The sequence below is a fragment of the Grampus griseus genome, assembly GCF_964374135.1.
Source record: "Grampus griseus genome assembly, chromosome: 19".
In the NCBI taxonomy this organism is placed as follows: Eukaryota; Metazoa; Chordata; class Mammalia; order Artiodactyla; family Delphinidae; genus Grampus; species Grampus griseus.
This window is the reverse complement of record NC_139013.1, coordinates 12,725,208-12,753,109: the sequence shown is the minus strand read 5'-3', so window position 1 is coordinate 12,753,109 and position 27,902 is coordinate 12,725,208. Positions and strand designations below refer to the sequence as shown.

The 27,902-nt window shown below is 50.1% G+C and overlaps 1 protein-coding gene across 1 annotated transcript; it reads left to right on the top strand.

Annotated features, from left to right (window-relative positions):
• The first annotated feature begins 64 nt into the window (after window positions 1–64).
• Window positions 65–26,888, top strand: SUPT5H (SPT5 homolog, DSIF elongation factor subunit). The gene is made up of 30 exons (XM_082676412.1): window positions 65–130; window positions 395–472; window positions 5,387–5,552; window positions 9,193–9,258; window positions 9,799–9,810; window positions 10,331–10,400; window positions 10,497–10,565; window positions 10,675–10,740; window positions 11,026–11,056; window positions 11,795–11,863; window positions 15,292–15,543; window positions 16,736–16,825; window positions 16,934–17,004; window positions 18,581–18,686; window positions 18,918–19,011; window positions 19,100–19,236; window positions 19,667–19,822; window positions 19,922–20,068; window positions 20,941–21,087; window positions 21,174–21,299; window positions 22,180–22,264; window positions 22,589–22,708; window positions 22,793–22,895; window positions 22,979–23,106; window positions 23,198–23,303; window positions 23,757–23,915; window positions 24,037–24,205; window positions 24,321–24,524; window positions 26,296–26,391; window positions 26,480–26,888. The coding sequence occupies exons 2-30, from the start codon at window positions 398–400 to the stop codon at window positions 26,621–26,623; spliced, it is 3,264 nt and encodes a 1,087-aa protein (XP_082532538.1). The 5' UTR covers window positions 65–130; window positions 395–397; the 3' UTR covers window positions 26,624–26,888.
• The last annotated feature ends 1,014 nt before the right edge of the window (window positions 26,889–27,902 follow it).

The following is a 27,902-nucleotide window of genomic DNA, read 5'->3' as shown; positions in this document are numbered from 1 at the left end:
CCGGGGATGAGCCCCAGAAATCTCGCGTTAGGCGGGGCCAAGTGGTAGGTTCCCGCGAGAGTCACGTCAGTCTCAGCCAGGCGTCGTGTGAACAGCAGCTGGTGCCGAAGGCGGAGGTGGCACCTGAACGGTGAGCGGTTGGGTTGGAGGCCGTGGTGGCAGGCCCGGGAGTCGCCGGGGGCCAAGGAGGTGTAGAGACCAGATTAGGGGACTCGGGAGGTATAGCGGGTGGCGTGTGTCGGGGGGTGGTCCCATTTTGGGATCACGGTTGCCGGATCAAGGCTGCCGGAAGTGCGCTTTTTCTTCTCCCCGGGAACCCGAGGGGAAACTGAGGCTCGGAGTGGGGCTCGGAACTGGGGGAAGCGCTGAGGCCGCCGTCTTTTCCTGCGAGCAGAAGATGTCGGACAGCGAAGACAGCAACTTCTCCGAGGAGGAGGACAGCGAGCGCAGCAGTGACGGCGAGGAGGCCGAGGTCTGTGGCTGGGACGCTGGGGGAGGCGTTGCGCTTGGGGACAGGACCAGGGCAGAACGGCCCATGTGGAAGCTTAGCGGGGATCAGAAGGATCTCTGGCCTCTGGGAGCTTCCAGGTTGTCGGGAGAGATAGGGAAGTAGGCAAGCCCAAGTCAAGCAGAGGCTCAGGTGCTGGAGACCCGGGATGTTCCAGGTCCAGTGATTTAACAAGTGATGTGTTTGAAGGACTTGGCATATAGTAAGAACTCACTATTAGTTTTTGTATTTAGGTGTGGTCAGTCATTCCAGAAATATACTTCTAGCGTCTACTACATGCTAGACACACTTCTTTACCCTTGGGCTACGCCAGTAAACAAAACAGATTTTTAGAATCTTTCTTTGCTCTGGTGAGGGTAAACAAACGTAACTGAGAAGTAAATCACTTAGTGAGCTAGAAGGCACTCTGGAGAAAAGTAGAGTAGAGAAGGGGAATAGGGAGTGCTGGTTGCACTTTGGGTAGGGTGATCCTGGTGAGTCTGGGAGGGTGACATTTGGAAAAAGATTTGTGAGGTGAGTGAGTGAGTCATGTCATGTGGAAGAAGGGTGTTCCAGTAATGGGGAACTGCAAGTGCAAAGTTGGGAGCATGTCTGTGGTGTTCAGAAAGTAACAAGAAGTTCAGTTTGGCTGGATCAGAGTGAGTGCAACATAGAAGTAACAGGAGCCAGATCTTGTCGAATCTTAAAGGCTGTGGTGAGGAATTTGTCCTTAACTGAGTGAGATGAAGCCATGAGAAGGTTTTGAGCAAAGGAAACATGTGATCTAATATTTTGAAAGGATCACTTTAGCTTCAACCCAAAGGGGTCTGTTGAATGTCACTGTTTTAGGAACCAAATAAACATTTCCTGGGACATAGCTGATTTCAGATATTATTTTATTAGCTATTAGCCTGTTTTATTTATTTCTCATTTACTCGTTTGTTGAACAGGTAAATGTTTGAGCATCTATTGCTATGTTCCAGACACTTCCTAGGCGTTGGAGAGAGTGGAGCAAGGCAAATTTCTGCCTTCACAGAGTTTACAGTTAGTAGGCAACAATTACAGACAAAGAGATGGCAGTATGATTATAGAAACGTTAACTTATTGCTTAAGTTAGTTGCCAACACTTGTAGAAATTTCATGTAAAAATCAAGCTCTCTTGCTTTTCTGGGACAATGGGAGGAGCCAGCAATCTGAGTGACACCCCAGCCCTTTTCTCAAGAAGTGGCATCCCTTCTTTAAAGTTAGGAATTTTCTCCAGTTCCCGGGATATATTAATTGCCATTTGTCATCATGCAGATTTAAGAAAAGGAAAGATTTCATAAATCTGTGTTCTGGAAAACATCAGGTAGGTGAAGAGTGCCATAGGTTTCCCTTGAGCTGCCCTACTTATTTACGTTTCCTGTCTGCCCTCTGCAGGCATTTGATTGTCAATCCTTGTTGCGTCCTTTGGGGAGTCCTCAGCTTGCCATGGTGGGAATGGGACAAGAGGGAAGATGACACGAAGGGCCTTTACTTGAAGCTGTCTCATTGAGTCCTTGGTCTCTGACTCATGGCTTCAAGACACTTTGCTTGTGGTTAAAGCCTGATGGTAATGAGACCCTCATGAGCTCTCTGTCTTGAGGTGGAGGTAGTTTTATAAGCAGATGGTTACTCCAGGGGATGCTGAGGACGGACTGTGTAAGAGCACGTTCAAGCCCTGAGGTAACATAGAGATAGTAGTGAGAGCTATCTCCTCAGAAGATGCGGAGCCAGGTTTGGAAAGAAGACTGCTGGGACTGAGCCAGGGGGATGATGACAAGGTTCCTAGAAGTCAGGCTGTGGTCCTCTTGTAGTGTGAGTTGTTAAAGTAAGGGACGTTGTGGGCTAGTTAGGATTCTGTATTAAGCAAATAGAATTGACCCTTGAACACGATGGATTTGAACTGCTCGGGTCCACTTATATGTGGATTTTTGTTCAATAGTAAATTGTACTGCATGATCCAAGATTGGTTGAATCCTGAGATGCAGAACCGTGGATACGGAGGAACCTTGTATTCGGAGGGCTGGCCATAAGTTATGTGTGGATTTTTGACTACACAGAGGGTTGAAGCCCTTGACTTCCATGTTATTCAAGGGTCAGCCTTATTTTTTTAAAGTCATTTTCTGTTCCCAGCCCCAGGCTGGGTGGTGTGTTAGGGACCCAGCAATGCCTGAGCTAGCATGGGCCTTTCACTTAGGGAGCTAGCTCTCGGTGGTCAGGGCTGTGATGGAGGAAGCCCAGAGAGTTGTGAGCCCAGAGAATGTGCCTGACTTTCCCTGGTGGGGAGAGGGCAGGCGTCACTTCCTGGAAGAGAGGGTATTTTTTTTTTTTGGATAATTTTATTCTTTTATTAATCTTTGATATATATATGTATTTATTAATAAAATTCAGAGTTGCTATATGGAGAAATAGCTTTGTACCAATATTGTCTTTGTATGTGTTTATCAATAATGTATGAGATTGCCTCATATGCTCCTTTTCCTTTATTCTCTTGCAGGCAGTAGATGTAGTTATCAGTTGTTTTTAAAATTTCTAGGCAGCCAAAGGACTAACTAGTATCACTTAAATAAAGAAGGCAAATTGTCCCAAAGTAGGAACAATTTACCTTCATTATGGAACATAAAGTCCTCATATGAAGGGGGAAGAATTTCATAGCTAAAAGCTTTGACCTACAGAAGATTTATGAGTAACTATGTATGTTGTTTCCAAGTGGACTCTATAATTCATGTCTAGGGGTTATCTTTGGTAGACAATGGATTTTGATTTTTTAAATATTATTAGATAATATACAAAAGAATATATTTAATTGTATGTAAGTTATGAGAAATAATAAAAAGGAGAGGGTATTTTGATTGAAGTATGAACAAGAGGCAGAAGAGAAAGGCTTTTTATGCTGAGGACTGGCATGGATGATGGACAGTGCTATGAGAGCATGCTGCAAGTGGTTCAGTGTGGCTCAAACCTAGCATTTAGGAGGGGGAGCCCAGCGAGGCGGATGAGAGGGAGAGGCAGAGGGCACAGTGTGCACTCCCAGACCAGGCTGCTAGGGAGCTGGTTCTTTGCCTGAGGGCAGTAGGGAGCCGTGGCTGTGTTTTAAGCAGGGCACCAAATGATCAGATTCGTGTTTTTTTGTTTTGGTTTGGTTTGGTTTGTTTTTGTTTTTTGGCCGCATGGTGCGCGTGTGGGATCTTAGTTCCCTGACCAGGGATTGAACCCATTCCCCCTGCAGAAGTGTGGAGTCTTAACCACTGGACCACCAAGGGAGTCCCCCAGATTCGTGTTTTAGGTCATAGTTTCCCAAGACTGTAGGATGTTTTCCAGGTGGGGAGTAATGAGAAGTGCTTTTAGGTGGAATAAGAATAAGACCTGAAGCCACATTGACTCATTTAGTGAGAAAGTTATTTTCTTTTTAGTTGTACACCCTATCTTTTAATTGGGTCATGGAGAAAGTTTCACTTTAGTGCTACTGTGTCTTGAACACCTTTCTGAAATTTGCTAGTCTCTGTGTTTGGCAGGGAGAACAGGCCTTAGACTTAGCCTGCAGCAGGCAACAATATCATGTTGGGACTTAGTAACATTACTTTTATCTTTATGGTTACTTTCTGTCTATAACTAGCTAACCTTTAAAGAGTTTTAACTTCTGAAACATTTCAAAATAAAAAAGTTTGCCTCAGAAGTAAAAATTTTAGTGAATTTAAAGAAAATATTAGATAAATGGGTTGTACCGATGTGGACATGGCAAAAAGTCATGAAGTTAATGAGCGAAAGGTTGAAGTTTGGGGAACACTGTTTTGTGTGGGTCATTTCCTTTTGTGGTTTGTATGAAAAAGAGGGATTGGAGGCCAAGAGACAAGAAAGGAAGCTGGGGCAAGGATTCAGATTTAGAGGGCAATGTTCTAGCCTAGGCTAGGGGCTGTGCAGATGGGGAATAAGGGACGGATTGAAGAGACGATGCTCAAAAAGCAGAAAGGTCAAGAATTTGGTGCCTGATGGGAGCTAGAGGAGGCAAGCACAGGTCTAGGGGAAGACACAGAGGCCAGTTTGGGGTGTGGTGGTTGTGAAGGGCTCAGAGGACATCTGAGGAAGGTATCCAGGAGGCTGCTGGCACAGGAGGGTCTCTAGTTCTGGAAAAAAGTAGGGGACTGGAGACCGATGGGATGTCATCTACAGAGACAGTAAGTGAGATCGTGGAAGGTAAAATGGCCAGGAAGAGGGTGCATGGAGGGAGAAGGAAAGTGGGCCCTTGGTTGAACCCTGGTGATTGAAGCCAGTATTTGAGAGGTGAGCACAGTAAAGGGAGCCTGCAGAGGAGCAGGCGGAGAGGTTGGAGAAAAGCCAGGAGAGTGCGATGTGGCAGACACCAAGGGAAGAGCGTTTCCCTGCATGAAGAGTGGTCGGTGGTGTGAGAGGTCTTACAGGTAAGGACCAAAGAATGTCCATAGAACAGCTGTGAGAGGCGGTCAGTGGCCTTGGCAGCAGTGTGGACTGGAAACAGACGTGGGAGTCATCACAGAGATGTCCACCACAGCCAAGGGAGTGGATGAGATGGCCCAGGGGAGTTGTAGCATGGAGAGAGACAAGAGCCAAGGACCAAACCTAGTGGAGTGATAACATTTAAAGGCTCGGTGGAGGCTAGCAAGGAGATCTAGTTTGGGGGGTGGGGTCAGCTCCCAGATATTGGTTGGGTGGATGGCGGTGCTGTCACTGAGATAGGATGGCTACCAGGGAGGCCTGGCCAGGGTGGAAGGACATGTATGCAGAGCAGAGGGGGCTGTGATCGTCCAGGCAGAGCTGAGGTCAGATTTAGGGGTGGAGAGCATGGTGTCTGGATTTGGGGGTTTCAGTACACTGGTGCCCCAACCCTACCTGACCCTGCAGGTAGAGGAGGAGCGGCGGAGTGCAGCAGGTAGTGAGAAGGAGGAAGAGCCTGAGGAAGAAGAGGAGGAGGAAGAGGAGGAGGAATATGATGAGGAAGAGGAGGAGGAAGATGATGACCGGCCCCCCAAGAAACCCCGCCACGGCGGCTTCATTCTGGATGAGGCTGGTATGTGACAGGGCTGGCGAGTGCTGAGCAGAGGCTGGACTTCCACCTTCAGTTCTATTTCTCCAATGTACTTTTTAAACATTTTCTTTTGGTAAATGTCAAACACACAATCGTAGGGTAGTTTACGGAGCCCCCGTGTGCCATCACGTAGCATCAGTAGTGAACAGCTCAGTGCTGCCCTGTTTTGCTTATTCCTGCTCACTCCCACCCACCACTGGATGATGTTGAAGCCAATCCCAAATACACAATTTAACCCCAAAATATTTCATATGTATTCCTATAAGATAGATCCTTTTAAAACCCAGTTACAATGCCATTATCCTCCTTTAAAAAACTACTAATCGTGAAAAGCTCAGATGACCTAGAAGTAGGCAGCTGGACAGGGTAGTGGAGGCTGACAGATGCAGGTCCCTTCTGGCCTCGCTCTGCTCTTTTCTCCACGTGGCCCTGGGCAAGTTGCTGCCTGTCTGTCTGAGCCTCTTTTCCCCCTTGTACAGGGGGACAGGCAGTTCTGCCGACTTCAGCAGGGATATTTTGGGGATTTGGGGGACTATGCATGTAAAGCACGTCAAGCTGATGGCAGCCCAAAGTATAATGCCCAGCCTGCAGTAGGCCCTCAGAAAACAGGGTTATTATTTATGTTACATAGACCCACAATGTCTCTGCTGTTCTGTAACTGCTTTTCTGTTCAGTGCTTGTGGAGGTAGACATAACATAGATAGTTTAGGTTAAATGAGTTAATTCTTGTAAGGAAAGTTTTCTGAACATTTGGCAAGTACTCTGTAAGTTTTAGCTGCTCTCATCATCATCATCATCACTGTTGAAATATCTGTTTTTTTCCAGTGGCTGCACATTGTTCCATTCTGTGATGTGCTTTATTGAACCAGTCTCTTGTGGGACATTGATGTTGTTTGTAGTTTTCAGTAGTATAAGCAGCATTGCCTTGAGCATCTTCATATAACATTTAGACTCACATATGCAAGTTATTACCTAGATCAGGCATTCTTAATCTTTTTTGTACTGTGACCCCTTTTCGAGTCTGGTGAAACCTATGGAAGTGTGATTCCCTGACCCTTCTCAGAATCATGTTCTGAAATGCATTTAAAAAAATACACAGGATTCCAAAGAAAACAATTATATTGAAATACAGTATCTAAATATTAAGAGAACATTGTGATGTATGTGCTTCTTTTTTAGCACATTGAAATAACAAGATTTAGTGGAGGATCTGTTAAGAATCTAATTTTGAAGTAACACTGTGAGTAATATTTTAAGATATTTATAGCTGTACTGTGCTATGAAAATTATCAGATTTCATGGCTAACACTACTGTGGTTTGTTGCCATTGCGCATAATTGATGTAAATACTAAATTTCACTTAGAGATTAGTGAAAATGAAGATGTAGTTTTTTCAACTAACACAGACGTGGCAGATTTTTTACATGGTAAATCCCTATAAGTCAAATTGCTGGACAAATGGGATGCTTTTTTTTTTTTTTTTTTTTTTTTTTGGCGGTACGCGGGTCTCTCACTGTTGTGGCCTCTCCCGTCGTGGAACACAGACTCCGGACGCGCAGGCTCAGCGGCCATGGCTCACGGGCCCAGCCGCTCTGCAGCATGTGGGATCTTCCCGGACTGGGGCACGAACCCGTGTCCCCTGCGTCGGCAGGCGGACTCTCAACCACTGCGCCACTAGGGAAGCCCGATGCATATGTTTTTAAAGCTTTTTGATATCTTTGGCCAAATATCAGCTCCTGAAAATGTTGCTACTTGATACTCCCACCATCCATACATGAGAATGCTTGTTTCCCACACGCAGGTAAAGAGAAGCGACTTGAAACACCACCCTTCATTTTCTTGGAACCTTCTTACCTGAGAGGAAACCAGGGAACAGAGGGGCAGGAGATGCTCTAGGTGTTCCTGGTTCTCAGAGAGCTTCGGCCCTTTTCTGAAAGGCTGAAAGGGAGGGAGTCCTTGCTTAGAGAGAAAGTCTTAGACAGCAGATGGGCTCAGATCAAGAGAACGGATAACATGCCATGTGACAAAGATGTGGGCCACTAGGGACACCTACTTGGTGGTGGTGGGAGTGACATTCAGCACTGCCTGTGGCGATGCCCATTAACATCTACCACATCAGGACCCTAGATCCAGCAATTCCCTTTTAGGAGATCACCCCACAGGTACATAAGGATACAAGAACAAAGACACTTGCTGCGGTCCTGTTTGCAGTTGCAAATGTTTGGTGATCTAAATGCCCATCGATGATAAGAACCTGGTATAATGAACTATAGGACAGATAATGAGGCGTGTGCTGCTATGGAAGAACTCCAAGCTACTAGTACTGCTTTAAAAAAGAGGGTGGGACAGAACAGTGTGTTAAAAAGGTGTGTGGAAGGGGACTTCCTTGGTGGCACAGTGGTTAAGAATCCACCTGCCAATGCAGGGGACACGGGTTTGAGTCCCGGTCCGGGAAGATCCCACATGCCATGGAGCAACTAAGCCCATGCGCCACAACTACTGAGCCTGCGTTCTAGAGCCCGCGAGCCACAACAACTGAGCCCGCGAGCCACAACTACTGAGCCCGCATGCCACAACTCCTGAAGCCTGCGTGCCTAGAGCCCGTGCTCCGCAACAAGAGAAGCCACCGCAGTAAGAAGCACGCAACCACAGTGAAGAGTAGCCCCCGCTCACCACAGCTAGAGAAAGCCCGCGTGCAGCAACAAAGACCCAATGCAGCTATAAATAAATAAATAATAAATAAGTTTATAGGAAAAAAAATTGTGTGAAGGGAAAATAGTGGTGGGGGATTTATATGCATTTCTTGTATAAGGTCAGATTACCTCTAGACTAGAAGCTGGTCACACAGTTGCATCTGAGAAAGGGGATTGAAAGGGGTTAGAAATGGGAGGGAGACTCACTGTACACTTACATCCTCTGTACACTTTGGATTTTTTCGTTGTGTGTTGTTTCAGTTTTTAGTGTAATATTCAATACATACAAGAGTATATGTTATGTAGTGGAGAGGTTAAGCGCATGGACCCTGGAGCCAGACTGCCTCTCAGGTATCAGCTGAGAGTCTTTAGGCAAGTTAGGTGACCTCTCTGGGTTTCAGAGCCCTCACTGTAAAATGAGAACAATGGTGGTACTTCCCTTAGGGTTGCCAGGGTGATTCAATGAGGAATTTGGGAAGTACTCAGGAGGGCAGGGCACACAGTACGCTCTCAATAAGGGTTGGCTGTTACAAATGTAAGCGAATAATAATAAAACCAACAAACCACAAATCCTATCTTTAAAAAAACAAACAAATAAAACTATATACCAATTTTCCCTTCCCTTGATAGTTGGGAGGGAACTTTTCTGCTTGCTTATTTTTATCATATTTTTAAAATGGATCTGTGGATGGTAGGGGGAGGGATGACTTCTAGAGTCAGGCGGATCTGCACATTAGACCTGACCCTACTGCTTGAGGCAGTTCTGAGGCTTTGGGTGAGAGCCTCACCTGTCCAAGCCTCAGTGTCCTGACCTGTGAGGTGGGGATTTGTAGTGCCTGTTGCCCAGAGGAGATGTTTCCTGGGAGCTGTTGTCATGAGGTCGTCTTTTCCCTGGATGCCCCCCTGATCACCTGGCGTTTCCGTTTCAGATGTGGACGATGAGTATGAGGATGAGGACCAGTGGGAGGATGGAGCAGAGGACATCCTGGAGAAAGGTGTGTGTGGGCCCCACCTCTGGGAGACCACTGGGGGTGTGGCCGAGAGGGCCTTGAGAGCCCACCCCCACCCCCATGCCCGGAGCCACCCCAACCCACACCCTCCTCACCTTGCTTCTTTCTGTCGTTGCCAGAGAGGCCAGCTCCGCACCCTTTTCCTTTTAGGCCCATGAGTTGGGGGGATGGGGGCTGTGGGGAGAGGACTCTGGGCTCCTAGGGCCCCAGTGAATCCCTTCTGGGGGCTGTGGGGGTGGGACAGGCTCTATCCCAAGATACCCCCCACTTCCTGGGCCAGTGCCACCCGTTCCCTGTTATTTTCCGTTCTGTGCGCCTCATACATTTCGGCTTCTCCCCCCACCACCTGGTGCCTGGCCTTTACTTTTGATTTTCAACCTTCTTGTGTCCCTCCCTTCCCCTTCCCCCAACCCATTGGTTGATTTCGCTGCTATAATTTGGCTCATACTTTGTCTGCCCTCGCCCACCACCACCACCACCACTACCACCACCACCACCACCACCACCTCCTCTTCCTCCAAGTAGAAGAGATTGAAGGTAAGAACCTGAAAAGTGTGCTTCCCCGACCCTCCTCCCATATCCTGACATCTCCTCCTTCCTGCCTGTGGCACCCTCCCTCACCCCTGACCCCTCCCCGGCCCCGGGGGCTCTGACTCACGTAGGGTCCAGAGGCAGGGGGTCTGGGGCCAGGTCTCCAGCAGTTGTTGGCCTGGGAAAGCGTGTATGTGTTTATGTGTGCGTGTGAGTGTGAGCATTGCCGGTAGCAGGGTGAAGGGGTTGGGGGGCTGGGATGGAGTTCAGGATGTGCTTAGGCAGTGGCGATGAGATGGGGAACAGCTGGATGTCCCCAACTGCTGGGCCCCATCCCCAAGGAGGACACTGAGAAGCAGGATGTTGAGTAGGCCAGAATAGGAAGGTGAGGGTTAGGGGTTTCCTCAGTGAGGCATCTGTTGCCCCAGGACCCACCTCTGACCCCCTTAACCCGCACCGCTTTCTCCAGGCCCCTGCTTGCTCTTCATCTCCCCTTACTCACCCCATCTGCCCATTTTTTTTGCAGCCTCCAATATCGACAATGTTGTCTTGGATGAAGACCGTTCCGGGGCTCGCCGCCTACAAAACCTCTGGAGGTAAGCAGTGAGGGGAAAGGGAGGTTTGGGGGCAGGTCAGCCCACCCTCCTCTCCTCAACCTTCAATTCTTGTTTACTTTCCCCCTCACACCCCAGGGACCAGCGAGAAGAAGAACTGGGCGAGTATTACATGAAGAAATACGCAAAGTCATCTGTGGGAGAGACGTAAGGGTGTGGGCTGGGCTGATGGGAGGCTGGGAGCAGGTGGTTCCTTTCTGAGAAGGGTCAGGGGTCTGACAGACCCCTTCCTTCCTGACGGCCCTTCTCTCTCCAGGGTATATGGAGGATCCGATGAGCTCTCGGATGACATCACCCAGCAGCAGCTGCTCCCGGGAGTCAAGTAAGGGGGTGGGACAGGAGGGCCGAGGTGGGAATTTTTACTGGGGTGATGTGCCCACACGGCTCATTCCCTGAAATAAATCAGGTCACAGTGTCACACAGAGTGGTGGATGGTGGGAAAAGAGGGGAAGGGCAGATTGGCACTGTTCTCCTGTCTGCTTATGGATGGAAGGATGGAGAAGGGAGAGGGTGTGGAGGGAGAGGAAGAAGGATGGGTGTGGTGATTTGTATGTTTCATGATCAGGAGACAGTTTCACTAAAAGGCTTCCTTTTCCTCTCCTGTCAGGGATCCCAATCTGTGGACTGTCAAATGTAAGGTATGTGCTCTGGCCTCATGGCTTGGGGGAGGCAGGGGAATGGGAGAGGCAGCCTCATTGGGGGGAACTCTCCTTCTGTCTTTCCTGGGTCTTCTTGATCTGTCACTCTCTTCCTTCTGTCTGCCTCCACATCCGTCTCTCTCCCCCCACCCTCCTCCTCCCCTCCCCTCTCCCTCCCTCACTCAGTGTCTCCTCCCTGTTTTTCTTGCTGTCCATTACTCTTGCTCTGTAATCTCTCCATCTCTCTTGTTCCTCCCTCTCTCCTACTTTATCTTTTTTTTGGCCACGCCACGTGGCTTGCAGGATCTTAGTTCCTCAACCAGGGATCGAACCCAGGCCCCTGGCAGTGAGAGTGCCAAGTCCAACCACTGGACCGCCAGGGAATTCCCACTGTCTTACTTTATCTTTTTTGCTTGATGATTCTTTCTTTCTTTTTTTCATTGAGGTATAATTGGCTTACAATATTATGTAAATTTCAGGTGCACAACATAGTGATTCACAATATTTTAAAGATACTCCATTTATAGTTATTAGAAAATATTGGCTATGTCCCCTGTGTTGTACAATATATTCTTAAAGCTTTATCTTATTTTATACATAGTAGTTTGTACCTCTTAATCCCCTACCCTTATCTTGCCCTCCCCTGACTCTGTCTTTCTTGCTGCTGTCTCCTGCCCCCTTTTCTATGTCCTGTTCTCCATCTTGTCATTTCTCTTAAGTCTGCCTTTCTTCTTCCAGATTGGGGAGGAACGGGCCACAGCCATTTCCTTGATGCGCAAGTTCATTGCATACCAGTTTACAGACACGGTAAGTTGGGTAGGCAAGCAACTTGTGGGTGAGAGACAGGTAAAGCCCAGAGTGAGGGACAGTACAGGTTCAGGGGTACCAGATACCCCTTGCACTGAGCAGCACTGCCTGGTAGGTGAGCTGCTTCAGCTAGAAAATGACCACTTTCTGGATCAAAGTGTTCTTCATGCCTTATAGAGGTACTGTCTTTATTCTCTCTGCATTTCTGGCAGGATTCCCCAGCCTCTGCACCCCTCTGGAAGTCAACCATCTAGCTCCCTGAGCCTTTTCTGCCTGAGAACGAGTTCTGCCTGTTCACCAACCCTGGTGGGCAGCTGTCACCCTCTTACTGTTTGGTTGCGAGTCCCACCATAGGGCAGTGTGGCTAAGTGCATCACAGAACAGGCCTTTGGGGAGGAGAATTCCTTCCTTCTCCTTTCACTCAGTTACCAAAATCCACTGAGCCCCTCCTCTGGGCTGGTCCCGGCATTGGGAGATGCTGAGGATACAGCTGTGACCATGCCAGAGCTGGTCCCTGCCCCTTAAGGGCTCATTCACACACAACACACAAAACATGAAGTAATGCCGGCTGCGTGCAAGGCAGCAGATGCTGCATTAAGGGCACAGATTTTTCTTTAGACTCCTTGGTTTTGAATCCTGCCCCTGCTGCTTCCTCACTGTGTGACCTCTATCAAGCCGCTTCCCCTCGTTGCGCCCCTTGCTTGCCCCTCAGCATCGTTAGGATTAAGTATATTTGAATATGTCCAATCCTTAGCCGGGACTTGTTCTGCAGCTTGTGTTCAGTAAGTGTAATTGTTATCATAGGCGTAATTGTTAGTTTTGGAACCAGGACGTGCTGGTTGGTAACTTTCTCACTGAATATGATTTGTGTTAGGCTGAGTGCATAGCTTTTACCTGCCAAAACAGTGGGTGTGTGTCAGTGGGACCAAGTGGACAGTTGCAGGATTTGCAAATCATGATTTTGAATGTGCTCAAACTTCTACCCTATGCCCTGGGCGAGATTCTAGTGACCCCATTTGAGATGGGACTGAAGTGGTACATGTATATCATGAAAGCCAAAATCTCTCCATACCCAAGTCCCATTTTTCAGAAGTAATTACTGTTGCTTTGTGTGTCTTTCCAGACTGTCTTCTCTGCATATTGAAAAATAGGTATTAAAAAAAAAATGGTATTATATACGTATCATTCTGCAGAGAGCCTTTTGTCAATACCATAGTCATCTTTCCATGACAGTAAACATAAGGTGGTTTCCATTTTTCACTATCACAGCGAATACGGAAACAAACTAGGTGCTTTTTAAAAAATTGAAATATAATTCACGTACTGTATGAAAACATGTTGCTGGATTTGGTCTTCTACTATTTCATTACAGATTTTTGCATCTATATTTATAAGGGATGTTGGTCTGTAGTTTTCTTATGATGTCTCTGTCTGGTTTTGGTATCAGGGTAATAATGGATTCATAGGATTAATTGGGAATGTTCCCCCCTCTTCTATTTTTTGGAAGAATTTGTGAAGGAGTGGTATTAATTTTTTAGATGTTTGGTAGATTTCACCAGTGAAGCCGTCTAATCCTGGGCTTTGGGTATGTGTGTGTGTCTGTGAGAGAGAGTGTGTGTGTGTGTGTGTATGTTTTTTGCTTATTAATTCAATATTTTTACCTCTTATAGGTCTATTCACATTTTCTATTTCTTTTTGAGTCAGTTGTAGTAATTTATGTCTTTCTACAAAACATTCATTTCCTTTAGGTTATCTAATTTATTATCATGCAGTTATTCATAGTATGCCTTAAAATTCTGTAAGTTTGGTTGGTAGTAATGTCCTTTCTTTCATTCCTGATTTTGGTAATTTGAGTTTTTTCTTTTTTTTCTTGGTCAGTCTGGCTAAAGGTTTGTCAAATTTGTTGATCTTTTCAAAGAACCAACTTTTGGTTTTGATGGTCTTCTCTATTGTTTTTCTAACCTCTATTTTACTTATTTCCACTCTGATCTTTATTATTTCTTCCTTCTGCTTGCTTTGGGATTAATTTCCTCTTTCTCTTCTAGTTTCTTAAGGTGGAAGGTTAGGTTATTGATTTGAAAAAAAATTTTTTTTCAATTGGTGTTTACAGCTGTAAATTTATCTCTAAGCACGGCTTTTTCTGCATCCCATAAATTTAGTATGTTGTGTTTTTGTTTTCATCATCTCAAAATATTTTGAAATTTCCCTTACTATTTCTTCTTTGAACCACTGGTTACTTAGAAGTGTGTTCCACATATTTGTGAACCTTGTAAATTTCCTTTGATTTCTGACTTCATTCTGTGTGGTTGAAGAATATATTATACTTCATATGATTTCAATCCTTTTACATTTGAGACTTGTGTTGTGGCCTAACATATGGTTTATCCTGGAGAGTGTTCAGTGTGCCCCTGAGAATTCCACTGCTGTTTGACAGACTGTTCTAGCTATAGATGTCTGATAGGTCTTGTTGGTTTGTAGAGTTGCTCAAGTGTTCTGTTTTCTTGTTGATCTTTTGTCTAATTGTTCTGTCCATTGTCGAAGGTGGGGTATTGTAGTCGCCAGTTATTATTGGTGAATTACCAATTTCTCTCTTCATTACTGTTGGGTTTTGCTTCCTGTATTTTGAGGCTCTGTTGTTAGGTTCATATATATTTATAATTCTTATATCTTCTTGATGGATTGAACTTTTTATCATTATTAAGTGTCCTCTGTCTCTGGTAACAATTTTTGTCTTTAAGTCTGCTCTGCTGTTAGTATAGTCACTCCAGCTCTCTTTGGTTCTAGTTGCTTTTTCCACAGAACATATGTTGGATGTCTTTCTGTGTCACTACATACAGATCCATCTCATTGTTTTTTTTAAGTACTACATTGTATTTCATGGTACAGGCAGACCTCGGAGATACTGGTTCCAGACCCTCACAATAAAGTGAATATCATAGTAAAGCAAGTCACATGAATTTTTTTGTTCCCCACTGCATGCAACACTTATGTTTACACTATACTGTATTCTATTAAGTGTGTCATAGCATTATGTCTAAAAAAAACAATGTACAGACCTTAGCTAAAAAGTAATTGCTGTTGGGAAAATGGCACCGATAGACTTGCTCCCTGCAGGGCTGTCACAAATCTTCAGTTGTAAAAAACACAATAGCTACAAAGTGCTATAAAGCCAAAGAGCAGTAAAACGAGTTATGTCTATATGGTTATTCCATAACTTAACAAGTCTTTCTTTGGGGGCATTTAAAAATTTCCAGTCTTGTTTGTTTTCTATGCTAAATGGCTCTGCAGTGAATGTCCCTGTGTGGGGGTCATTGCACAAACGTGTTTCTGTGGGATAAATTCCTAGAAGAGAGACTGCTGAGGTGGCGGTCATTACTGGTACCAGCAGTCGTGTCTCACTGTCTCTTTTCACTGGCTCGGCCCTTCAGCCCCTGCAGATTAAGTCGGTAGTGGCACCAGAGCATGTGAAGGGCTACATCTACGTGGAGGCCTACAAGCAGACCCATGTGAAGCAGGCCATCGAGGGCGTGGGCAACCTGCGGCTTGGCTACTGGAACCAGCAGATGGTGCCCATCAAGGAGATGACAGATGTGCTCAAAGTGGTGAAGGAGGTGGCCAACCTGAAACCAAAATCCTGGGTCCGCCTCAAGCGGGGCATCTATAAGGACGACATCGCTCAGGTGTCTGGGGCTGGGCTGGGCTGGGGTGGCCGAGGAGGCCAGGGCTCTCTGTTCTGTCCTCCCCTCCTTTCTCTTTGTCCTTTCCAGCCCCCTGACTAGTGCAGAGAGCAGAACCCCACAAGGATCAGGTGAAGCAGAGTCTGGACTTTGTTGTGAGCACACAGGAAAGGGATAACCATCTTCTGTGCATGTTCTATGCGTGTTGAGTAAAGATCTGAAGGTGGTGAGGGAGTGAGCCACGCGGAGTTCTCGGGGAAGGGATGTGGCAGAAGGCAGCCCATGAGCTAGGACCGTCACTGGCCGAAGCAGAGTGAATGAGGGTGAGAGTGGCAGGAGATGAGTTCAGGAAGGCAACGGGGCCTGTGACTCATCCTAGAGCTTTGGCTTTTACTGGAGTCAGATGGGAGGGTTCTAAGGGATACAGTGTGGCTTGGATTTTGATAGGATTACGCTGCTGACTGCATTGGGACTAGACCACTGGTTCTCAAGCAGGGATACCCCCAGGGGACCTTGCACAATGAATGGAGACATTTCTGGTTGTTTCACCTGGGGAGGGAGTTGAGTCTGATATCTAGGGGCTAGAAGCCAGGGGTGCTGCTAACATCCGTCAAGGCGCGGGACGGCCGCCACGACAAAGGCTTACCCAGATGAGAAACCCTGCAATAGACTGGATGGGCCACGGGAGCAGGGAGACCAGTGAGGAGACTGCTGCCACAGCCTAGGTGGCAGGTGATGGTAGGACAGGACTGAGGCTGCAGTAGTAGAGGAGGGGGGAGAGGTCAGAATTTTTGAAGGCAGAGCTGACAGTTTTGCTACCAGGTTGGATATGGGTGTAAGAGAAAAAGAGTGAAGAATGCCTCCCACGTTGTGTGCCTGAGAAGAAGGAAGGATGGAGAGGGACAAGATGGGGAGAGGAGTGGGTTTGGGGCAATCAGGAGGTTAGTTGCAGTTACGCTGGGTGTGCGGGACCTTCTAGACATCCAGGTGGAGATGTCAGGATGGTAGTGGATACTCAGTTTCAGAATGGAGGGAAGACAGGCTAGAGAGTGAATTTGGGGGACTTGTCAGCAGTTTCATTTCTTCCCCATCACCCTCTGTCCCTTGCCCTTCCTGGCATCTCCTTTCCCTTTCTGTGTCCGGGGTCAGGAGGGGAGGGCTGGGCCCCTGCTGACCACCTGTCTGGCCTTCTCAGGTGGATTACGTGGAGCCCAGCCAAAACACCATCTCCCTAAAGATGATCCCACGCATCGACTACGACCGCATCAAGGCCCGAATGAGCTTGGTATCGTGGGGATGTGCTGCCAGTGGGGAGAGGGGGTGCTTGATACCCCTGCTGGTGGCCAAGCCCTCGTCCCTCACCCTTCCTACTCATGCCCCTTTTCCTACACAGAAAGACTGGTTTGCCAAAAGGAAGAAGTTTAAGCGGCCTCCACAGAGGCTATTTGATGCAGAAAAGATCAGGTGAGTGTCCTTGGGCTGGGCCAGGCCGGGTGCCCAGAGCTGTGGTGTAGGATATGCCTTTGCAGGTTCCCCCACAGGGCTGGGCTCCCGGAGCCATCCGTGGTTTGTGAGTGGTTAACTTGGCAGTATAGCCTTAGCCATGTTATTTAACATCCTTGTGCCTTGGTTTCCTTTGCTGCAAAGATTATAATAGTAACCCCCACTTCCTAGGATTGTATTGAGACTCAAATGATTTAATATGTGTGTGTACCCAGAACAACACTTGACACCTAGTAAGTGTGATTAATGGTATCACATATTGCAATGAGATTTATCGACACATCAGGCTTTATAAAGTCTCTTACCCTCATCTCCTGATGCCTGGACACCTCAGTTGTGGGTACAGAGCCCCTTCCACTCAGGGTGTCTCCCTCCCCCTCCCCGCTGGATAGAGCATTGGAGCAGTCCAGGGTTTCCAGTGTTCCAGGGCTGCCGGGGGCTCCAGCGGGAGGGCAGGAGAGGAGGAGTTGGAGAAACAAGAGCCAGTGACACTTTTCCTCTGGTCCTGTTCCGGAAACACATCATGAGCAGCCAGTTTTTCATTCTCTTAAAGGCTGGACTGTAGAATGAGCCTTTTGATTTGCCAGCCTGGGCTAATACCTCCAGGCCAGGCCAGATTAATACTTCACATGCCTGAATTGGACTCATTTACACCAGTGGTCTCCACTCATCTGGACATCCCCTGCTGAGCACAAACTAGAGTGACCCTTCCCTGCCCCCCAGTAGCCGGTCTGACGCAGTGCCCAGACATGCGCAGCTGAGCAGTCTCGCCTCTTGCCAAATGTAGCGTGGGAATGAGAAGATGATTGAGCAGTTGGCAGGAGGAGCTCAGCCTGCTCCCTAGCGCTCCGTTTTTGAGAGCGGGGCAGGCTTTCCCTCCCCACTCTAGAAGCATGGGCAGGAACTAAGGTCCCCCTGTCCCACATGCAGGGCCATTAGAGTTAAGCACAGGCTTGGGAGTCCCACCGCCCTGCATTTGAATCTTGACTCTCAGACTCAAGGGCTCGGCCATGTTGGCCATGTGGTGTGCCCTCCCTGAGCCTCCTTCTCTCATTTCCCTGGAAACAAGGCTCATATTACTGATGTCATGGGCTTTGGGGAGGAGTCGGTGAGGTCATATGTGTCCGTGAGTGTTAACTGTTAGCAGTGTCTGATACTTTGTCTAGCTAGTACTCACTGAGTGCCTGCTGTGTGCCAGGCCCTGTTATAGGGGAAATAGTGAATAAAAGATGCTAAGTCCCCCCCTTCTGGAGCTGCCATTCTAGTTAGGAAGATGGGTCAAACTTGCTGTAGTGGAAAATAAAGCAGGGACGGGGGGCAGCAGGGTGCAAGAAGGTGGGTGCTGTGCGCCCTTCTGTTGAGGCGGGGCCTTCGGGCTTTGTGAGAGGTCACTCTCGCCAAGGGGTGTGTGTTTTGGGGGGGGATGGCTCAGGCATCCTGTGCCCTTTTCCCCCTTTGCCAGCAGAGGAGACTGAGGTACAGCAAGATTCTCCTCTTAACCTCCACTTCCAATGTTCTCTCCCCCACAAACTCCCAGGTCCCTGGGGGGTGATGTTGCCTCTGATGGTGACTTCCTCATCTTCGAGGGGAACCGTTACAGCCGGAAGGGCTTTCTGTTCAAGAGCTTTGCCATGTCTGCTGTGGTGAGGGTCCCAGAGGGGGTCGTGCTAATGGCGGTGGGAAGCGGGGAGGCCAAGCTTTCTCCCTCCTGCAGTCCAGGCCCCAGAACAGTGGGTTATCTGGGCTTGTCTTGGATCCTCAAGTTAGGAGTATCCCCAGGGGATTAATCTCACCATCTCTCCAGTCCGCTCAGCCGGGCTGTGACACTGACTTTCATCCACTTCCTTCTCTTCCTCTTGTCTCTTGGGGCTCAGATCACGGAGGGTGTGAAGCCCACACTCTCTGAGCTGGAGAAATTTGAGGACCAGCCAGAGGGCATCGACCTCGAGGTGGTGACTGAAAGCACAGGTATTTGGTCCTGGTCAGTAACCCAGGCCAAGGAGGGGGCGGCCCATGGTGAGCAGCCCTCAAGTTAGCCCTGTGCCTGCCCCCACAGGGAAGGAGCGGGAACACAACTTCCAACCTGGGGACAACGTGGAGGTGTGTGAGGGTGAGCTCATCAACCTGCAGGGCAAGATCCTCAGCGTGGATGGCAACAAGATCACCATAATGCCCAAGCACGAGGACCTCAAGGTGGGTACCATGCTGCCCGTGTGTACGTGGTGGGTTGAGGGCATGACGAAACCATGGAGTAATCTTGAGGTCACTGGTTTTAGTTTGCTTAGGGGTGGTTGTGTCTGAGGCTTGTCTAGGCCCAACATGGTGTGTCTGGGGTGAGGCTGTCTCCAGGTGGGTCTGAGGAGGTGTCTAGTCTGGTGTCATATGTCTTGGGGACAGGCTGTCTCTGTGCGGGGTAAAGTGTTGTCCAGGCTGATATCCTGAGTCTCCGGGGCAGGCTGAGGTTGGTCCAGGTGGCCTGGGGTAGTCTGTGGTTGGGGGTGAGCCTGGAGTGGGTTTTGGCCAGGGTCTTTCTGAGACCACGAGTGGAATCTGAAGATGGGGAGACAGATGGGTTGTGGTGACTTCCCCTGACTTGCTTGTTGTCCTCACACCCGATCCCTAGGACATGCTGGAGTTCCCGGCCCAGGAACTTCGGAAGTACTTCAAGATGGGGGACCACGTGAAGGTGATTGCCGGCCGGTTCGAGGGCGACACAGGCCTCATTGTGCGGGTGGAGGAGAACTTCGTCATCCTCTTCTCGGACCTCACCATGCACGAGGTAGCTAGTGGAGGGCTGGGAGTGGGGTGAATGTGCCAGGAGGAGACCGAGGCCGATGAGCCACGTGGACCCTGCTTCACCCTTTCCCGTCTCCCACAGCTGAAGGTGCTCCCCCGGGACCTGCAGCTCTGCTCGGAGACGGCATCAGGTGTGGATGTCGGGGGCCAGCATGAATGGGGGGAGCTGGTGCAGCTGGACCCCCAGACCGTGGGTGTCATCGTGCGACTGGAGCGGGAGACCTTCCAGGTGTGTGTGCTGCACGCAGAGGCAGGCTTACTCTAGGGGCTTCCTCTCCCTCCAGCTCCTCATCCTGGGAGGTGGCCGCACATGGTGGCTAAGATCCCAGACTGCTCAGGGTTGCAGACCTGGCTCTGTCACCCATGGCCAGCTGTGTGATATCAGGCAAGTGCGTGTCATTTACCCTCTCGGTGCCTCAGTATCACACCCTGTAAAAAGAAGATAGCAGCAGCATATACTTCGTTAGTTGTGACTGAATCCATGACATCAGATACGTACCCAGGCATTCGGTGCTTTCTCAAGGGCTGGGTACTGCTGGTGCCTTCCTCCCCTTCACCGTGCATGTGGGAGCCACAGAGCGTAAATGCTTAGGACCCTGGGCTCTGGATTCACATCTCAGCTCTGTTGCTCTGTGCTGTATGACCCTGGGCTAGTAACTTGCCCTCTCTGGGCCTGAGATTTCCCCTCTATAAAATGGGAATTGTGACAGCATCCATCTCAGAGGGAAATTTTGAGGCCTCAGTGAAATCTTGTGTGAAGAATTTAGCATGGGTCTGGCACAGAGTGATGGGTAGACATTAGCTGTTATGTTAACATCTATTCCTCTGCTCATCTCTCAGGTCCCTGATGCTCAGTTGGAATGGAGGCTCCTCCCAGAGGGTGTTTTGGAATATGACTGGGGACATTTTCGGTTGACCCAGTGCCTGGGGGGTGGTTCTCTGACATTACCTGCCCCAGAGTCAGGGAGTCTAGATGTCCTGCAGAGCTTGGGACAGTCTCCTACAGGAATAATCATCCCACTGTAGGGAAGCCCTGCTCCACCTCACCCCTTTCTACTCTCATCCCCTCAGTATCCCCTATCCCCTCCGCTCCCTCCGTAGGTGCTGAACATGTATGGGAAGGTGGTGACTGTCAGGCACCAGGCTGTGACCCGGAAGAAGGACAACCGCTTTGCCGTGGCCCTGGACTCAGAACAGAACAACATCCATGTGAAAGACATTGTCAAGGTCATTGATGGCCCCCACTCAGTGAGTATAAGCTCCTGCCCGTCTGTCACATCTGAAAGAGTTGGGGTGGGGCATGACCACGAGAGTGACTGTCCTTCCCCATCCAGGGCCGGGAGGGCGAGATTCGCCATCTCTTCCGCAGCTTCGCCTTCCTGCATTGCAAGAAACTGGTAGAGAACGGGGGCATGTTTGTCTGCAAGACCCGCCATCTGGTGCTGGCAGGGGGCTCGAAGGTGAGACAGGCATGGTGGCACCCTGTCTGTTGGCCACCTGACTCGGCTCTCTGACCTACCCTGGCCCCAGGAGTGACAAGAATGGGCTTGTGGAGGATTAGGAGGGCAAGTGTCAGTGTCAGATCCTTGGCAAAGTATGGAAAAAAAGGGTTATTGGGATATTGAGCTATTTACCAAATAATTTGTTCATTCAGTTTTATTGTGCACCTGTTAGGTGCTTGACACTGGGGGTACGGCAGTGAACAAGACAGAAAAATCTCTGCCTTTCTAGTGCTGCTGCTCTGGAGATGAACAGATAAATAAATACATGCATAATACAATTGGGACTGATGGCAAGCACTATGAAGAAAAATAAAACGGGATAAGGAGACAGAGAATGATGGGCGCTGCTGCAGGTGGCATTTGAGCAGAGACCTGAAGGAAGGGTCAGAGAGCCACCTGAATGTCTCAGGGGAAAGCAGAGTTCCTGAGGTGGGATTTGTAGGGAAGTTGTACAGAACCAGGTATCAGAAAGGAAATCAAACCTGGGATCTGGGGAGCTGGGACCAGGAGATGGTTTTCTCAGGCCCTGCAGGTGGAATGCTGAATTCCCATGGCTTGCAGTTTCTGTGTCACTGGGGGTTTAAATTCCTGACTACCACATTTTAATCTCCTTGCCCAAGGGAGGCCTGGGCCTCTTGATTGACAGGCCCACAATGGCATAGGGGTGACTGTTTTCCCAAAGGGAAATTGAGGCATTGTGACCAGAAGGAGGGAGGCAAGGCTGCTGGGCAGGTTCAATCAGGAACTGTTCCCAAATGGCAGCAGGCAGTGTGGTGCAGGGGCTGGGAGCCTGTCATCCAGGCCCTGCCTTCCTGTTCACTTCTTGCCCTTTCCCCAGCCGCGAGATGTGACCAACTTCACAGTAGGTGGCTTTGCCCCTATGAGCCCCCGGATCAGCAGCCCCATGCACCCCAGTGCTGGAGGTGAGGGGAATTTGGGGTGGGGATATGTCTGGGGGGTGGAAGAGAGAGGCTGTTCAGCTCACACTCACTGAGTGTCTGCTCTGGGCTGGCCCGACCATGATGGGGCTCACAGCCCAGGGAAGACCCGACCCCCTACCACAGTGCAGCTCAGGGTGGCTAGGGCTGTGATGGGAAAGCCCAGGGCTCTGGTGGTGGGCCCCCAGAGGAGCCTCCTAACCCAAGAGTGGAGGGAGTCAGGTGAAGAGGGGGCTGGAGGGTACCCTGACTGTGGGCACAGCACATGAGAGGATGGCCCCAGGGACTGGTGACAGTCTTCTTCCCCAGGTCAGCGTGGTGGCTTTGGCAGCCCGGGTGGTGGCAGCGGCGGCATGAGCAGGGGCCGGGGGCGGAGAGACAACGAGCTCATCGGCCAGACTGTGCGCATCTCCCAGGGGCCTTACAAAGGTGACCTGCAAGACTGTGTGGAGGCCTGGGGAGGGGCACGGTGAAGGAGAGCCCACCCAGCCTGACCTCCTGCCTCCCCACCAGGCTACATTGGCGTGGTAAAAGATGCCACGGAGTCCACAGCCCGTGTGGAGCTGCACTCCACCTGCCAGACCATCTCAGTGGACCGTCAGCGCCTCACCACAGTGTACGGGCCAGGGCAGGGCTGGGAGGGAGGTTGTTGGGTGGTGCAAGAGCCCTACTCACCCCACTTGTTCTCTGTGTCTACAGGGGCTCACGGCGCCCGGGCGGCATGACCTCGACCTATGGGCGGACACCCATGTATGGCTCCCAGACGCCCATGTACGGCTCTGGCTCCCGCACGCCCATGTACGGCTCTCAGACGCCTCTCCAGGATGGTGAGCACTCCCACGGGACGGGGATGAGGGGCAATGTGGGGGGATCTGGAGCCAGGACAGAACTGATGGACACACATCTCTCCCGTTCCAGGTAGTCGCACCCCGCATTATGGCTCTCAGACGCCCCTGCATGATGGCAGCCGCACTCCTGCCCAGAGTGGGGCCTGGGACCCCAACAATCCTAACACACCGTCACGGTGAGGGCCAGGAGCTTGGGGGCTGGGGCGGGGTTCCCTGAGCCACTGGGTGTGTGTGCCCATGTGCGTGAATGGTTCTGCTGTGTTTCTGTGTGATGGACCGGTCTGTGTGGTCCACCCTGTGTTCTCTGCTCAGCCCCAGGCTGGTTATGTGAAGGGGTAGGCAAGGCTGGGGCTGGGGGCAAAGTAATCTTTCCAGCTCCCATCGTAGTAGCATGCTGTGGTCAAGACCTGGGCTTGGAGACAAACTGTGTGATCTTGGTCATGTGACTTTGGGCAACCTCATCTCTATTTCCCAAGTCTCCTCACCTGTGAAATGGAGGCCTCTGGGTGGGGCTGTTTGTGAGGATGAAGTTGCCTTGGTTTTGCCTGGTGTTCAGCGCTGTTCTGGAAGCATTTGCTATATCATTGCGATCACCACAGTCATTCTCAACAGACGTCTCTCCCCAACAGGGCTGAGGAAGAATATGAGTACGCGTTCGATGATGAGCCTACACCATCCCCACAGGCCTATGGGGGCACCCCCAATCCCCAAACACCTGGCTACCCAGACCCCTCGTCCCCGCAGGTCAACCCACAGTACAACCCGCAGACGCCAGGGACGCCAGCCATGTGAGTCCACTGGGGCTAGGCCTTATCAACCGCTGTCCAAACCCTCCCCACTGCCACCACCTCCTTCTCTCCCCTTCTAATGCCCCCAGCTAATGCCCCCCACCTCTCCTTGTCTCTGCAGGTACAACACAGACCAGTTCTCCCCCTATGCAGCCCCCTCCCCGCAAGGCTCCTACCAGCCCAGCCCCAGCCCCCAGAGCTACCACCAGGTGGCGCCAAGCCCAGCAGGCTACCAGAACACCCACTCCCCAGCCAGCTACCACCCCACCCCCTCGCCCATGGCCTATCAGGTACTGCTCACTTGGCACGCCCTTGAGGGTGGTGGGCTAGGATGGGCCTTGGGCCTATAGGGACAACCAGGCCAAATAACCTGTTCCCAATGACCCCATCCCTTTTTCCCTACAGGCCAGCCCCAGCCCAAGCCCTGTTGGCTATAGTCCGATGACACCTGGAGCTCCCTCCCCTGGTGGCTACAACCCACACACACCGGGCTCAGGCATTGAGCAGAACTCCAGCGACTGGGTGACCACTGACATCCAGGTGAAGGTGCGGGACACCTACCTGGATACACAAGTGGTGGGGCAGACAGGCGTCATCCGCAGTGTCACGGTAAGCGCCCAGGCTGGTGGGTGGGCGGGCATCCCTTCCTTTGGGGTCCCCAGTCCCTCTGGTTACTGTTTTCTGTTTTCTTTTTAACTGTCTATCCCCATTTTCCAGTACTCATTTATAGCTGGAAAAACAGATGTGGAAAGGTTTGGCATGTAAGCTCTACAGGCCAGGGACTTCTGCCTTTTGTGCTCATGGCTGGGCCCCCAGCGGCCTGGGACAGTGACTGGCACCCAGGAGTGTGGTTACTTTTTGACATACTCTTCTAAGATCAGTTCAGTAACATGGACTAAGTGCTCCTCTGTGCCAGGCTTCGGCTTAGCGCCAGGCACCCACGCCCCCCGGGCGTTCCCAGCTCCAGCTCTGCTGGCCTCTCTCCATTCTTCTCAGTCACTGAATTCTCAGCAGCCTCAGGGCCTTTGCTTATTACTTTCCTCTGTCTAGAACTCTCTTCCTGCCATTCTTTGTCTAGTTAACTCCTACTCATCCTTCAAGAAAGCACTTGGGCTGTCTCAGATCTGTCTCTTATGGGTCCATGTAATTCTTTTTCATGTTATCTACCTGTTTAAAAGCTTAAAGTTTACCCTGGTGTGGTTCTTTGATTACCAAGCCTATATTTTCTTCCCAAGTAGCCCCAGTTCCTAGATGAGGGACTGACACCTTGTTGGCCCCTCAGTAAATATTAATTGAATTAATTAAACACCAGAGAGGAAGACAGCTCCAGGCCCTACCCTCACAGATTTCACATTCCAGTGGGGGAGACAGACACGTCTCCAGACAGTGACAGCCCAAGTGGCCAGAGCTGGGATATAGGAAGCCCAGAGGGCAAGGGGAGCTATGTGAACCCAGGGAGGCACCTTATCCAACTTTGGAAGGGATCAGGGATGGCTTCCGGCAGAAGGTGACATCTGCGCTGAGACCTGAAGAATGAACATGAGTAAGCCGAGAGAAATGGCTGGGGAAGGGGTTGAGTGTGTTCTAGATAGAGTGCACGTGCAAAGGCCTGGAGGTGAGGGAAAGCCTGGCACAAATTGGGGGGTTGAAGTCTCTTCATTGTGGCTGGAACATAAAGATTCAAGGGGGAAGGTGAGTGATGAGGCCAGAGGAGTGGCTGGAGCTGGTCACATGCCAGCCTGGGGAACTTGGATTGTGTCCTGAGGGCACTGGTAGGTGGTGGAGGAATCTAAGCAGGGGAGTGGTGGGATCAGATCCGTGGTTTGGAATCAATTCACTATGTTGCTCTGTCATAGTTGGATCGGGGCTGGGAGCCCAGAGGGAGGTCAGGCTGTACTACAGGGCTGTGGGGAGGAGAGGAAAGAGGGAGGTGGGAGAGACCCTCAGGAGGCTGAATGGACAGGCCTCAGAGCTGGAGGTTGTTGGTGAAGGTGCTGACTAAAACGAAGTCTAGAGCTCTGGCTGGGGCCGGGGACCATTGGGCCATCCTTGAGACGGAGACCCAGGATGAGAAGCGAGTGTGGGGAAGAAACTGAGGCCAGTTTGGGACACGATGAGTCAAGAGCCTGAGAAACCGTCTCCCTTTTGGCCTAAGTTAGCTTCATGCTGGAGCTTCCCTTGCTGATCTGATCACCCTGTCCCCATACACCACAGACCCCAGGCCTTGGAACCAGGCCCAGCCTTCACCTTTCCTGCCCCTGTGTCACTTTGGGAAAGTGACTTCTTAGAATAAGCCCTGATCCTATGTCCCTTGGGGGGGGGGCGGTATCAGTCCTGTGTTGGGAGCAGGCCAGGCTGACCAGGCTGTCCCCACCCCCAGGGAGGCATGTGCTCCGTATACCTGAAGGACAGCGAGAAGGTTGTCAGCATCTCCAGTGAGCACCTGGAGCCCATCACCCCGACCAAGAACAACAAGGTAAGGGAGGACAAAGGGATGTGGGGGCATTGGGCTGCTGCCAAGGACCGTGACCCCATGTGTCGTGTTGTCCCCGCCCCCCCCCCAGGTGAAGGTGATCCTGGGTGAGGATCGGGAAGCCACAGGTGTCCTGCTGAGCATTGATGGCGAGGATGGCATAGTCCGCATGGACCTTGATGAACAGCTCAAGATCCTCAACCTCCGCTTCCTGGGGAAGCTCCTGGAGGCCTGAGGCAGGCAGGGTGGACTTTGGCAGATGAATCTGGTAGATGGAGAGTGTCCCTCCTTCCTTTCCTGGCCCTTGGCTCTGACACAGGATCTGGGCCCTGGAGCAGGGCTAGCCGGGTTGATCAGGATTTCTTTTATTTTCCTTTCTGGGTTCCTGTCTCCCTCCCTGATATTCATGGGAATCAGAGTAGAGTCGACAGGGACAGTCCCCACCTTCCCCAGCTTTCTTTTGTGTTACGGTCTTTCAATAAAAAGCTGTTTGGTCAAAAGTCGTGTGTGTGTGTGTGTGTGTGTGTGTGTGTGTGTGTGTGTGTGTGTGTGTGTGTGTGTGTGTGTGTGTGTGTGTGTGTGTGTGTGTGTTCTGGTTTGTAAGTGGGGTCATTTGCAGACCCCACTTACTTCCACGCTGTGTGGTCTTAGGCAAATAACAGTCCTACAAAAGCCTGTTTCCCCATCTAGAAAATGATACTCCCTACCCCAGAGGGCTGTTGAATGTTTAAGACATTGGAAAGAGATTATTAGAACAGAGCCTGCCATGTGATTGACAAAGTTACATCTTACTCATGCTCGAGTTAAGTGAAAATCAGTGAGTATCCCTCAGGAAGCCTGTATTGCTCCTTTGGTGCAGGTTACAGCATTTGATAGTTTTTTCTCTTGAGCCCACATAGCAGTGACCCAGAACTGCTGTAGCTTGTGTAAGGGCGTGGGGATGGGGAGCAGTGTGGAGAGTGGGCTTAGTACTTGACCTTTCTTCACTTTCCTCATTTGATATTCACATGTCTCTTTACAAATGTAATATAAACTGTATTATAAAATAGTTCCAATGTTTAAAAAGGTATGGCAGGAGCACCCATGTCCCCACCACCCAGCATAGGAACCATATGTGTACCGGATAGTAAGGACCCACTCGAGCAGCACACCCAGTCCATTCCCCTCCAGAAGTAACCGCACCCTGAATCCTGTCTTTTCCTGACTTTGTACATTTACTACCTTAGTAAATGTCCCTAAATGTTGTGTGGTGATTTACATGTTTTTAAAGTTTACATAAACAGTATGACTTGTTTTCCTCTCAAAATAATTTGAGGAAGATTCATCCTGGTTCCTGTAGCCTCTAATTCATGGACTTCCTCTTAATACCCCGAGTCCGCCAGATACGGGCAGCTGTTCTTTTGGCTGAACCTCCATGAAACTGGCTGGTTTTCCAGACCCATTTTAAGAAGCTTACGGGAGGAGGGGCAAGAAAGGGTTCGGAGAATGGGAAGGAAGACGGATGAGGCCTCTGG

Coding starts and splice junctions, on each gene's coding strand:
- SUPT5H (XM_082676412.1), top strand. CDS start 398: ATGTCGGACAGCGAAGACAGCAACTTCTCCGAGGAGGAGGACAGCGAG. Junction 18,687..18,917: donor GCTTTGCCATGTCTGCTGTG/GTGAGGGTCCCA, acceptor CTTGGGGCTCAG/ATCACGGAGGGTGTGAAGCC. Junction 22,896..22,978: donor CGTCAGCGCCTCACCACAGT/GTACGGGCCAGG, acceptor CTGTGTCTACAG/GGGCTCACGGCGCCCGGGCG.